This window comes from Macaca mulatta, chromosome 13 (assembly GCF_049350105.2).
Source record: "Macaca mulatta isolate MMU2019108-1 chromosome 13, T2T-MMU8v2.0, whole genome shotgun sequence".
In the NCBI taxonomy this organism is placed as follows: domain Eukaryota; kingdom Metazoa; phylum Chordata; class Mammalia; order Primates; family Cercopithecidae; genus Macaca; species Macaca mulatta.
The window spans coordinates 63,691,312-63,705,589 of record NC_133418.1 but is presented as its reverse complement, the minus strand read 5'-3'; the positions used below and the strand labels follow the sequence as shown (position 1 = coordinate 63,705,589).

The window sequence follows — 14,278 nt, the reverse complement described above, 5'->3', positions numbered from 1 at the left end:
CCATTCTTTAATCAAGGTTCTTTTATCTCCTGTATATCCCCCTTTCTTCTGGACTCAGGGTTGGTCACCTAAGATCAGGCTCCTAGGATCTGGTTGCTAGGAGACAAGACGCTGGGAGGGTGGGGACGCTACACTGCGACAAGCCTGGGAGTGAACGCCGGAGGAAGAAGGAGCAGGAGCAAGCAAGGCGAGGCGACAGTCAGCTGCCGCAGCCCGTCTGGCTCCCTCCCGCCCGGCAGGGCTCGGCGCTCATTGGCTCTGCCGCTGCGGCGTTGGCCCGCGATTGGCCGGGCGGCGTCGGCTCGGCGTCCCGCGGCCCGTCGGCTCTAGTCTCCGCAGCCGCCTGCAAGGGGCGGGGGCGGAGTGTGAGGCGCGGCGGACGGGGTTGCGGGCTCGGTAGCGGCGCTTCAGGGCGCGAGCGCGGGAGGTGCTGCTACTGCAGGTAACAGAGGCGCTGCGAGGGCAGCCGCGGCCCTGTGGAGGTGAGTGAGACGCCTAGGGGGCTCGGGTGGCCACCGCGGGGAGGGAAGTGCAGCATGGGGCGGTACCGCTCACAGCCAGCCGGCTCCCGCCGCGGCTTCCCACCCCCGGCGGCCCGGGCGGGGGTCCCACTCGCCCAAACGCCCCCGAACGCCCCCGTGGACAGCCCTCAGCCGGCCGCTCCCCGAGCAGCCCGCCGGCCTGTGTCCAGTCACCCGCCCGGTCCATGTCCCTGCAGACCGTCCCGCCCTCGCACAGCGGCGGGAACCCCAGTCTGCGCTCCCGGCCGCGCCCCGGGCCTCTGCCTCGCCTCGCCCCGCGGTCTGGAGTCTTTGTTTGCTCTGCGCCCCTGGAGTTTCTGTGCCTCCACGGGCATGAGCGGGGCGCGAAGGTCTGGGGGTGCCCCGAGGACGCGCCGCGCAGTGAGCCTCCGGGCCCAAGGTTTGAAGGGGTTTGACCTCATCCCGGGTCTGGGATGTGATTTTATTTTCTCCTCCAGCTGCCTCCGATCTCTTGTGTGTGCAGAAGTCAGGAAGCCTGGGTACAAGGCTTCTTCCCGGTCCGGGATGACTCGGTGTTACCGCCGCCTTCTGTTAGGCCAGAGGCCTTTGACCTGCCTGCCTGCCTGCCCCACGGGGTCCCCTCTCTTCCCATCTTTCCACTGCCTAAGGAAAAACGTCTCTGTCTCCAAGAGCTTTTTTTTCTATTTGAAATAAGAAAAAAAAATATCAGATTCCTGTTGTACACCTCTAAGTGACTTAGACTAGTCTTATTAATACGTATATATTAAATATATAAACCAAGAGAAGGGGGTGGGGGATGGGAGGGGAAGTGTGTTCCTAAAAAGTGAAGTCTGTTAAACAAATTGGATTTTTATTTTTGGTAAATAACGTATTTTACCTTAAATATTCAAGATTTTGGTATTTTATGAATGGGAGTGGATTTCATAGTAATTTGAACTTTGAACTTTTTCTTGTCACTGTTTTTGATAAATTTATAATTTCCAGAATGAGGTGCACTATGACAGCTATTTAGAGATAATTTATGTTTTATTAAGGATTATCCATCAGTGCTATGCCTTTTATACTTAAATTCAGACTCTGATTTCTTGGACAATCATTTAACTAGAATTAATGCTGGGGAGTCTTCCCTTGCCCAGTATAGTTGTATAACAACTGTACAGTTGGTCAACAGAAAAACTTTTTTTCACATTTGGATGATTTAAAGTACTGTTAAACATGTATAGCATAAATGAGTATCACATTTGAAATATAAGCTTTTAAGTGTTTGACGTGGGTAATATTTTAAAAATGAATCTTTTTGGAAGTGAAGAGAAGTAAGCTGTCAGGGAGGATCCTTGCCCTGAATTCCATTTTAGATTGTTTTCTACCAAGGCCCAAAAAATCATAATAAAACACCCTGGCCAGGCGCGGTGGCTCACGCCTGTAATCCCAGCACTTTGAGAGGCCCAGACGGGCGGATCACGAGGTCAGGAGATCAAGAACATCCTGGCCGACATGGTGGAACCCTGTCTCTACTAAAAATACAAAAATTAGCTGGGCATGGTGGTGCGTGCCTGTAATCCCAGCTACTCGGGAGGCTGAGGCAGGAGAATCGCTTGAACCTGGGAGGCAGAGGTTGCAGTGAATGGAGATTGTGCCACCACACTTTGGCCTGAAGAGAGAACGAGCGAAACTCCATCTTAAAACAACAACAGCGCACCATATGCTCTAACATGCCTCCATAATTGTGTGGTATGAAAAGCGATCCAAGTACTAGGCAAACAAGTAGAGATCAGTTCACTAGAGAGAAACCAAGTCTTTAAAGGATTCAAAACTAAATTGATTAATCCAGCAGGACAAGATCCCCATCCATCTTTGCACATCCCCATCTATACTTCAATGTTTAAATGAGTTGTGGACCTGCAGTTTGGAGTGAGTTCCAAAGGATACATTAAATGTCTCTTAAGGTTTTGTGACCTTTTCATTAATTCAGCAAACATTTTGGCAGTATCTCCCTTGCTGGTCACACTTCTGGGGAATCAAAGATAGAAGGCCCAGCCCATCAAAGAAATCATAATCCAGCGAGTTAAAGAGAGAAATAAACAGAAATTTCTCAGGGCCCTTCCAAGGTTCTTCCAGGACCTTTTCCAAGCCTTCTTTCCCCATGTTTTCATCAAACTCAGTCTGGAACATGAAAAAGGGCATTACTTTTCAGATTTACTCACTTTTTTCATCTGACTTTGAGATGACCAGCTCTTTAAAAAACAATGAAGTTCTGTAAAATCTGTTTTCAGCTGGGCACAAGGCAGTGCTTTACAGTTATTAAACTAATTCTTGGAAATTTTTGTGCCAATAATGGGCAAAGTAGAGAGGAGAAAAATAATAGTAATAAATTATTTATTGAGTACCTTTTGTATGCCAGAGAGTGTGCTGGTGCTTTATATATAGTATTATTTAATTCTCACCATAACTCCAAAGGTTAGGTATTTTCCTTACAGTATAGCTGAGACAGTATATTGGAGCCATAGGTTGCACTGCTAGAAGTGGTAAAGCTGGGTAAGAATCTGTAGCTGACTCTACTCATTTTGTTGGTGGCATACTTCATTGGAATGTTGCTGTCTCTCCTTTTATCTGTCACATTAATCTTTATGAATCTGTTTAAATCTGAGGATCTCTGGAGTGGTAGTGCTGCTACACACATTATGTAGTCCTCACTCTTTGCCAGGTAGCACTTTCCATATATCCTCAGAAGTACGTAAGCTAGCTACTGTTATTATTTTTGTTTTACAGATGAGGAAATTGAGGCACAGAGATTAGCTAATCTGAACCAGATAATGCCATAAGTAGTAGAGCTGGGATGCAAACTGGGACAGTCTGACTCGAGTCTGCACACTTAACTACTCCACTGTTCTGGCCTTCAACAAGGTACATCTTTGGTTGGTAGGAAGCTGTGATTTTAGTGTGCTAAATGTTTTTCTGTTTTTGTTTCTTTTAAATGTTCATTCAAACATATGTAGGATAACTTTATGTTGTCTACCACCTGATGTTCTCTACCACTGTCTTATGTAAACAATGACGTAGTACTAATTATAATTAACATTTGAGAGCGTACCACATTCGTGACACCTGTGCTGTGTTTTAAATATTTCACATAAATCCCAGCACTTTGGGAGGCTGAAGTGGGCAGATCACAAGGTCAGGAGATTGAGACCATCCTGGCTAACACGGTGAAACCCCATCTCTACTAAAAATACAAAAAAAATTATCTAGGTGCGGTGGCGGTCGCAGGCGCCCGTGGTCCCAGCTGAGGCTGGAGAATGGCATGAACCCGGGAGGCGGAGCTTGCGGTGAGCCGAGATCGCGCCCCTGTACTCCAGCCTGGGTGACAGAGCGAGACTCAGTCTCAAAAAAAAAAAAAAAAATTCACATAAGCCTCAGCACAATCTAAATACTATTATTTATGCAACATCTCATTTGTGAGGTACTTTTATCATCTTCAAAGTGCTTTCACAAAATAATCCCTTTTAATTCTTTCCACACTATCAGTCAGAAGTATTACCATCACCTGCTTTTATTGCTGCATTTCAGCAAAGTTGGATGACTTGCCTTGGCTAGCAGGTGGTGGAGCCAAAACTCAAACCAGAGCTTCAGACGCCTGTGTACGCTGCTTTTTTTTATTGTACTGATCTGTCAGTGAATCTCTGCTTTGTACTTCTTGTCCTAAGATAGATCATTTTTTTCCATAGGAACAGTTTATATTTGGAGATTGTATTCCTAACCCAGAATCCAGTGTCAGCTGAATCATAGATATAACTAGTTAAAACTTTTGTCATTATTTTCATCTGTAAATTAATGTTCCAACTTTAGACACAGTGCCTGGCACATAGTGATGGCTCAGTAAATGTTTGAATGAAGAAGTATGTCTTCCACATTGTTGTAAGAAAGTTCCTCAAATGTTTTATGTTTGCATGCATAGTTTCTTTTTCTATTTGATATCATAACCCTCTCCCCACACCTCACAAACAGAAAGTTTCAGAATTACTTAACTGAATCATAACTAACTTCAAATTATATTAGACTCTGTCCCTACTGACCCTAAACCATTGTTTCCAATCTGCTGTCTTAGCCGGTACTATACCTCTTGTGTGGAACGGAAAGAGCGTGGAATTGAGAATCATTTTTACCTGGGTTTGAATCCTTGCTCTGCCTCTTCTTAGCTCTGTGATCTTGTAAAACTTACTTAACATCTCTGAACCTCATCTTGTAAAATTGGGGACTCTGTCTCTAAAGAAAAAAAGATAAAAAATATTATATGCTTTTTATCATATATTTATTCATCTCCATATTTTTATACATCCATTTATCAATGCATAATATTCAAATCCTTTTATGTGAAGAGATTTAGGCTATACTATGTTTATTTTAGGTCAGTTTTATTTTTCCTTTACATGGTAGCAGATAATTCTTAGGAATGAATTATAACTGATCTATAATGTTCTGAAAACATTTGGATTTCAGAGTTAAATAAAGCTTTTTGTTTTCTCTATCCCTAGTTCCAAAAGATGAGTCGTGGATATTCAGAAAACAACAATTTCCTGAACAATAATAACCAAATGGTGTTGGACATGATCCTTTATCCATTAGTTGGAATCCCTCAGACTATCAACTGGGAAACTATAGCAAGGCTCGTGCCTGGATTAACACCGAAAGAGGTAAATAACAATCCCCCCAGAATATCTCCTGAAAATGTTCAGAAAAGGTCATCAATTTAAAGAAACACCAACTGAGAGAAAAATATTTGAGTTTTACATATCCAAATGTATGTATTAACACTGAATAGACAGCTATATAATTTGACTAGATGCAAATTACATAAATTATATATATATATATATATATATTTGTTGTTGTTTTTGCTTTTTTGAGGCAGGATCTCTCATTCTGTCATCCCAGGCTGGAGTACAGTGGTGCCATTACGGCTCACTGCAGCCTCAACCTTCCAAACTTAAGTGATCTTCCCACCTCAGCATCTCACAGTCTCTCTCAGGGTCTCACTGTGTTGCCCAGGCTGGTCTTGAACTCCTGGCCTCAAATGATCTTTCTGCCTCTGCTTCCCAAAGTGCTGGGATTACAGGCATGGTCCACCATACCCAACCTGGTGTTCCTTGTTTTACAGGAGCATAAATATATATGCCTTTGAGTTAAAGCACATTAAAATAAAACTCTACCCTGAATTTTAAAATGTAAAAATAGAAGTTAGAGACTTTTGCATAGTGAAATGTGTACAAATATTTTAGATGTTACTCTACAGGTTAATACTCACTTACAAAAAGTAATTATTGAAAAATATCTTCAAATAGAAGGCAAGAAAGTATCTTTTCATTTTTTTATTTAAAAAATTCCCAAACCGCTGGGCATGGTAGCTCATGCCTATAATCCCAGCACTTTGGGAAGCAGAGGCAGGTGGATCGTGAGGTCAGGAGTTCAAGACCAGCCTGACCAACATAGTGAAACCCTGTCTCTACCAAAAATCCAAAAAATCTGCTGGACGTGGTGGCAGGCACCTGCAATCTCAGCTACTCAGGAGGCTGAGGCAGGAGAATTGCTTGAACCCGGGAGACAGAGGTTGCAGTGAGCCAAGATCACGCCACTACACTCCAGCCTATGCGACAATGTGAGACTCTGTCTCAAAAAAAAAAAAAAAAAAATTCCCAAACCTCTATTTCTTTCATTTTATATTATGACAGTGTGCAAAAAGGTTTGATGAATTAAAAAGCAGTGGTGGCTCACCTGTTGACAACCAGTATAATTCCCTCATGGCTGCTGGAGAGAGTCCTGTTGAAACTTTAGCCACATATATCAAATCCTCACTTCTTGACATACATGGAGAATTTCAGGAGACTCCAGTTGGTCATGATGCAGTTTCCAAAACAGGTAAGGTTTTAAACTAAAATGTAGTACTTGTCCTTATGATAATTCTGCAGAATATTATATATTCCAATCAACTTTTCTTTCTTTGTTTAAAGGCTAATATAAACATTAATAGAGAAATGTATTCATATTTGTATCTTCCTGAATTTTGTTGTTTTTTCTTTCTGAGACAAGGTCTTGTTCTGTTGCCCAGGCTGGAGTACAGTGGCACCATCTCAGCTCACTGCAACCTCCATCTCCCAGGCTCAAGAGATCCTCCTGCCTCAGCCTCCCAAGTAGCTGGGACTAGAGGCGTGCACCACTATGCTTGGCTAATTTTTGTATTTTTTGTAGAGATGGGGTTTTGCTGTGTTGCCCAGGCTGGTCTGGAGCTCCTGAGCTCAGGCCATCCGTCCGCCTCAGCCTCCCAAAGTGCTGGGATTACAGATGTGAGCCACTGCACCTGGCCTGAATTTTTAAAATTATGTTTATCTTTGCTACTTTAAAAAAAAAAGTTTTAGGGCCAGATGCAGTGGCTCACAACTGTAATCTTAGCACTTTAGGAGGCCAAGGTGGAAGGATCACTTGAGGCCAGGAGTTCAAGACCAGCCTGGGCAACATAGCAAGACCCTGTCTCTACAAAAAAATAAAAAATAAAAATTTGCTGGGTGTGATGGTGCACACCTGTGATCCTAGCTACTCAGAAGGCTGAGGTGAGAGGCTTGCTTACGCCCAGGAGGTCAAGGTTACAGTGAGCTATGATCAAGCCACTGCACTTCGGCCTAGGTGTCTGAGCAAGACACTGTCTGTAAAAAAATTTAAACATTTTAAAAAATAAATTTTTAAGTGTTAAACTATCGGTCAGATACAATCACCAAAAAACCCACTTTACTGTGTCAGAATGTTCTACTCTAATCTACTGGCCTGGCTAATTTCATGTATTTTTTTTTTTTTACCACAAATATTCTTTTACTTTCTTTTAGAGGGGTTTGCCCTGTGCCCTTTACTTAATATTCCTCTTTCCTGAGAGACTCTTGCTTGTCTCTCATGTTATGTTTTTTTTTTTTTTGGTTTTTGTTTGTTTGTTTGTTTGTTTTTTTACAGCTACTCTTTTTGTTTTTGGAGATGGAGGTTGCACTGTGTTGCTCAGGCTGCTCTTGAACTCCTGAGCTTAAGCAATCCTCCTGCTGCAGCCTCCTGAGTGGCTGGAACTACACGTACATGCTACTGTGCTGAGCCTACAGCCACTCTTTATTATAGTCAACAGGAGCTTCAACTGACACAGTAGTGGGGTAAAAGATGTTTTCTGCAATTACATTGGAAATAATAACTGGTTCTGGAAATCCTCTGAGTGTAGCGAGTTATTTTAATCTCAGCAGCGGCAGAGTATGATGTAAAAATTTGCTTCAGAAAGAGAAAACTATGCTGTTGGCTTTTGAACATTTGATCCCGTTTGTACACACCACATTAGTAGTTTTTGAAATTCTCGTTCTAACAGTAGCAATTTGTGATTCATTTTTGTGTACTGTTTCTTCCATATATCTTTAGAAATACTAAAGGAAAATGCCACCCTGATAAGTACCATCTTTAGCCTTGGAAACCATGCATTTACAGTATTACCATTCAATAAATAAAAACCCATTCTCAGCTAGAAACACTAACCCCCACCCTTTTTTTTTTGTATGTGTTTGTTTCTGTATTTAAGGAAGACATAGTATAGCTTCTACAAGGAATTGTTCTTCAGAAAGTGAAAATTGTACTACTCATAATGGTGGAGAAAAGACTGAAGAATCTGAAGGGTAGGCGGCTGGTTGTTTGCTAGATAAGATTTAATATTGATACCAACTTTATAAAATATATGATTGGTGGTTTTATGCATGTTACCATAAGGTAGGAATTTCATATTACATAATTGCTGAAACTACTGGAATCAGCTTAGTTCATGTGTGGAACTGACCTAAACTTGACTTATTCATGTTATTATTTATAAATTGGATTACAGTTTTCTATTTAAAGATTTTTATTTTTATTTTTATAAATATTAGAAATAATATCTGTTAACACAAAACTTTTAAAAGTAAATTTTAATACCCAAGGAAAAAAACTCTATGCCATTAATTCTCCAACTTTACTAAAGAAATTGGATGTGTGGCCAGGCGCGGTGGCTCAAGCCTGTAATCCCAGCACTTTGGGAGGCCGAGACGGGCGGATCACGAAGTCAGGAGATCGAGACCATCCTGGCTAACACAGTGAAACCCCGTCTCTACTAAAAAAAAATACAAAAAACTAGCCAGGCGAGGTGGCGGGCGCCTGTAGTCCCAGCTACTCGGGAGGCTGAGGCAGGAGAATGGCGTAAACCCAGGAGGCGGAGCTTGCAGTGAGCTGAGATCTGGCCACTGCACTCCAGCCTGGGCAACAGAGCGAGACTCCATCTCAAAAAAAAAAAAAAACCAAAAACGGTATTTTAGAACTATTTGAACATAACTACTCATTATAGAAAATTAAAATGTCTTTCAGTGTATTGCAAGTTTTGATAGTTTTGTTTTGTTCTGCCTGTTTTTACAATAAACAATATTGTTAGGTGTTCAAAATTAATGAATTTTTAAAAATGGATATACCATATAGCCATCACCCAAATCAAGACACAGAATGTTTTTATTATTTCTGAAAGTTCCTTTGTATACTTACTTTTCATGGATTTTTATGAAAATCTTACTTTTTATAGATTTTCAAGAACAGCTTGCTTTATCTGTAATTCATATATCATAAAATGAACCTTTGAAAAAGCTCTGGAGGTTGATGATTATGCTGATTGTACAACAGTGTGAATATACTTAATGCCACTGAACTTAAAAGTGGTTAAAGTGGTAAATTTTCCTTTATGTATATTTAACCACAATTTTAAAAATTCACCCTTTTAAAGTGTGTAGTTCAGTTATGTTTAGTTTATTGGCACAGTCTTGAAGGTTTTCTTCTGAGACAGAGTCTCACTCTGTCACCCAAGCTGGAGGGCAGTGGCTCCATCTCAGCTCTCTGCACCTTCTGCCTCCTAGGTTCAGGCAATTCTCATGCCTCAGTCACCTGAGTAACTGGGACTTCAGTGTGTGCCACCATGCCCATTTTCGTATTTTTAGTAGAGATGGACATTCGCCTTGGTGGCCAGCCTGGTCTTGAACTCCTGGCTTCAAGTGATCTGCCTGCCTTGGCTTCCCAAAGTGCTGGGATTACAGGTGTGATCCACCACACCTGGCCGTATTCACACAGATTTTTTATTTTTATTTTTATTTTTTGAGACGGAGTCTCACTTTATTGCCCAGGCTGGAGTACAGTGGCCACATCTCAGCTCACTGCAAGCTCCGCCTCCTGGGTTTACGCCATTCTCCTGCCTCAGCCTCCCGAGTAGCTGGGACTACAGGCGCCCGCCACCTTGCCCAGCTAGGTTTTTTTTGTATTTTTTAGTAGAGACGGGGTTTCACCGGGTTAGCCAGGATGGTCTCGATCTCCCGACCTCGTGATCCGCCCGTCTCGGCCTCCCAAAGTGCTGGGATTACAGGCTTGAGCCACGGCGCCCGGCAACACAGATTTTTAACTGATTGATTGGTTTGTGTGACACAAAAATTTGCCAAAAATTTTTTTTTACTGAAATAATCTAATATTTTACACTGTAGTCTAAAAAACTGTGGAAACTCTATGTTTCATTATGTCAATTATTACCTGTTTATGTTTTGACCATAATTTCTTTGGAAGAGCAATTTTGTGAAAATTTGTTTAAATTCTTTTGACTTTGATAGAGCATTGATTATAATCCATTTTCTGGTAGCCCAATTTTATTTAATTCTTTTTTTTTTTTAGAGACGTGATCTCACTGTGTTGCCCAGTCTGGTCCCAAACTCCTGGGCTCAAGCAGTCCTCCCACTTCAGGCTCCCAAGGTGCTGGGATTACAGTTGTGAGCCACCATGCCTGGCCCTCCAGTAATGTACTTTTTTTCTATCAGGAATGTGTGAATTAAACACACAATTCAATTAAATTCATGTTGTAGGACAGTGTGTCTCTATTCTCTTCCTTTTGTAATGACATGAAGACAGATGTAGATTACACTGATGTTTCTTTTTAAGGTGATAAAATTTTTTGTTGTTGTTTTTGAGACAAAGTCTCACTCTGTTGCCTGGGATGGAGTGCAGTGATGTTATCACGACTCACTGGAGCTTGACCTCCCTGGGCTCAGGTGATCCTCCCACTTCAGCCTCCTGAGTAGCTGGGACCACGGGCATGCACCACCATGCTGGCTAATTTTTAAAATTTTTCTGTAGAAATAGGGTTTCATCATGTTACCCAGGCTGGACTGAAACTCCTGGGCCCAATCAGTCCTCCTGCCTTGGCCTCCCAAAGTGCTGGGATTACAGGCATCAGCCACCATGCCCAGCTGACATAATTTTAAAGAAAGTAAATACTAGGAGATTATAATTTTTGAAGCAGACTCTCTGATGTATCATTTAAACTTGTGCTTAAATTATGTTTAAATATGTAAATAAGCACATTGTAGTCTTAGGAATGCTTTTAACTACATTGATTAATTTATATTTAATATATTTATATTTTATGTATATGAATGCCTAGAAGCAAACTTTTTTGCTGTTAAAAATAATGAAGCCATGCTAGTTTTTCATTTGATTCTTCAGTGAAGAATTATAGCTATTTTTCCTTTTTTAAAAAATGAAAATTTTAGTATTTAATGATACTCTCTCTCCCATGCCCATAACCGTGTAAAAGTGCTGTTTTATGTTCCTCACAGGAATTAGAGTGTGTTGGTTAATTTTTCTTTGTGAAATGGTACTATTTTTATAAACTTTATTTATTTATTTAGAGACGGAGTCTTGCTCTGTCGCCCAGGCTGGAGTGTAGTGGAGCCATCTCGGCTCACTGCAACCTCCGCCTCCCGGGTTCAAGCAATTCTCCTGCCTCAGCCTCCCAGGTAGCTGGGACTGCAGGCACTGCCACCATGCCCAGCTAATTTTTTGTATTTTTAGCAGAGACAGGGTTTCACCATATTAGCCAGGATGGTCTCGATCTCCTGACCTCGTGATCCGCCTGCCTCAGCCTCCTAAAGTGCTGGGATTACAGGTGCGAGCCACTGCACATGGCCATAAACTTTATTTTTAATGTATAACTTGAAAAATAAATTTCAAACTGTGTAAATTATTAGTCCTGTAGTAACAATATTTTATTTGTTTTATTACATCAGTAATTTGCTAAAATCAGTCATAATCTAAGAGATGATCAGGCTTGCAAGACACTTGAAAAATGTCAAGACCCTATAAAACTGATTGGTGGTCAGAATTGTCAAAAACATCTTATTCTCTTCCCTTCACTAAATGTCAGTATTCTTGGCTCCTTTTCTAAAACTCGAATAATTGCATTTTTGTGTAACATTTTTTATGAAGGCCAAACATGGTGATCCATGTGTGTGATGAAGCAAAAAACTTGAAAGAAGATTTTACTTGCCCGCGAGATCTTTTGATATCAGAAATGAAGTACTTTGCTGAATATTTATCTATGGATGCCCAGCGCTGGGAAGAGGTGGACATTTCAGTTCATTGTGACGTTCACATTTTCAACTGGTTGATAAAATATGTTAAAAGGAACACTGAGGAGAATAAAGATTGTGAGATGCCCACTTTAGGTAAAAAACAATCTGTTGCTTATTTTATAGTGAAATTTGTGTGTCACCCGGTAGTTTCTTCAGGCCAAAAGTGAAATATGGAAAATTGTTTGGACACCAGTGTTTATGCTCATATTACTAACAGCCTTTTAGGAAACTGATAATCTCCTCTTTTTTAGAAAATTATAGTAAATTTATGGCAAACGAACAGATCTCTAGATCAGCAGTTCGCAATGTATGGTATATGGACCAGTGGGATACTAGGGACCCTTTTAGGGTATCTACAAGGTCAAAACGTTTGCATAATAATACCAAGATGTCACTTGACTTTCTCACTGTGTTGCTCAGATGGTACCAAAGCAATAGTGGGTAAAACTGTTGAAGCTTTAGACAAGATCAAGGCAGGGGCACCAAACTGTACTAGTAGTAAGTACATAGTTGCATAGTTAATAAGAAAAAATCTAGTTTCACTTAAGAATGTCCTTGGTGAAGCAGTAAAATTACTAATTTTATTAAATCTTGACCATTGAGTATACATCTCTTTACTGTGATGAAATGGAAAGTCCACTCCTGCTGCACACCAACATATGATTCTCCTGAGGAAAAGCACTTGTGTGATTGTTTTCAGTCCTGAAGTAGATTAGCTGCTCTTTTAAAAATTGAAAACCATTTTTACTTGAGAAAACAACTGACAGAGAAATAATGGTAATTCAGACTTAGGTATTTGGCAGACATTTTCTTGAAAATGAGCTCTTCACTTAAAGCTGAAAGCATTTGTCACCTGCTGTCAGTGACAAAATTCAGGGTTTCGAGTGAGAATTACAGTTTTGGAAAACTTACCTGCTTCCATGTGCTTGACAGAAGGCTTCTCAATACTTGACTTTTCTGATGAGATTGGTGATCATATTAATGACTGTGATTTTTAAATGTATTGTGCAATGAAGTATTTCAACATTTGGAATATCTGTATAATTCACTGAGCCAACATTTTCCAAATGACCAATGCATTTTATTTTCAAAAAGTCACGCATGGGTGAAAGATTCATGCAAAGTGCAAGATAAATTAGATAATTTTGTTGTTAACAGTCAGAAAAGTTCACTGACACAATTCAGATACCATTGCAATTAACCTTTAAGAAACTACTATTTGTCAAGTTTGGTGTAACATCAAAGAAGGCTACCCACAAATTGAATGCAGAAACAGATATGAGAATCCAGTTGTCTTCTATTAAGTCAGACATTAAAGAGATTTACAAAAAATGTCAAACAGTGCTACTCTTCACTCTATTTTTTGTTCTTGTTGAGAAAGAGTCCGCTCTGTCACCCAGGCTGGAGTGCAACAGCGTGATCTCAGCTCACTGCAACCTCTGCCTCCTGGGTTCAGGTGATTCTCCTGCCTCAGCCTCCCGAGTAGCTGGGATTATAGGCGCATGCCACCACGTCTGGCTAATTTTTGTATTTTTAGTAGAGACAGGGTTTTGCCTTATCAGGCTGGTCTCAAACTCCTGACCTCAGTTGATCCGCCCGCCTCAGCTGCCCAAAGTACTGAGATAACAGGCGTGAGCCACGGCGCCTGGCCTAATATTTTTCATTTTAGAAAAGGTAGTTATTTTAGGCAGGCATGGTGGCTCACACCTGTAGTCCCAGCACTTTGGGAGGCTGAGGTGGGTGGATCACTTGAGGCCAGGAGTTTGAGACCAGCCTGGCCAACATGGCAAAACCCCGTCTCTACTAAACATACAAAAATTAGCTTGTCGCGGTGGTGCCCGCCTGTAATCCCAGCTACTTGGGAGGGTTAGGCATGAGAATTGCTTGAGCCCATGAGGTAGAGGCTGCAGTGAGCCAAAATTGCACCACCGCATTCCAGCCTGGGCGACAGAGTGAGACCCTTCCTAAAAAAAAACAAAACGTAGTTATTTTAATAAAAATATGTTAACATGTGATAGGTTTTTTGTTCTTTGTAAATGAATTCATATTTTTTTATTTTCTCTATTTTAATTTCTAATGTGATAAATACTGGCAGATACAACCCACATAAAGAAAAACCCTTTGGGATTCTCAGTTTTTAAGTTTGTAAAGGGGTCCTCAGATCAAAAGTTCAAGAACCAGTGTTCTAAATGATAGCATACTACTAGTATTACTAGTAGAATTACTGTAATAAGAATAATTACTGAGTAATATTTCAATGGGCATACACTTGTATGATCACACTTGCGGTTTAATAGT

At 41.0% G+C, this 14,278-nt stretch overlaps 1 protein-coding gene across 5 annotated transcripts in view; it reads left to right on the top strand.

Annotated features, from left to right (window-relative positions):
• Positions 1 to 328: 328 nt before the first annotated feature.
• The window catches only part of SANBR (SANT and BTB domain regulator of CSR), a 57,920-nt gene continuing 43,970 nt past the window's right edge, over positions 329 to 14,278 (top strand). For 3 of the 5 annotated variants that reach the window (XR_013402769.1, XR_003722158.2, XM_002799259.4), the window contains exons 1-6: positions 329 to 482; positions 3,273 to 3,407; positions 5,036 to 5,194; positions 6,230 to 6,416; positions 8,098 to 8,191; positions 11,835 to 12,073. Coding sequence is in view for 3 of the 5 variants with exons in the window: in XM_002799259.4 (XP_002799305.2) it covers positions 5,045 to 5,194; positions 6,230 to 6,416; positions 8,098 to 8,191; positions 11,835 to 12,073 (670 nt within the window). In the remaining 2 variants the exon portion in view is untranslated. Of the gene's footprint in view, positions 483 to 3,272; positions 3,408 to 5,035; positions 5,195 to 6,229; positions 6,417 to 8,097; positions 8,192 to 10,244; positions 10,365 to 11,834; positions 12,074 to 14,278 lie in introns of all 5 variants that reach the window. The other 2 variants (XM_077959513.1, XM_077959514.1) reach the window with 2 other exon arrangements.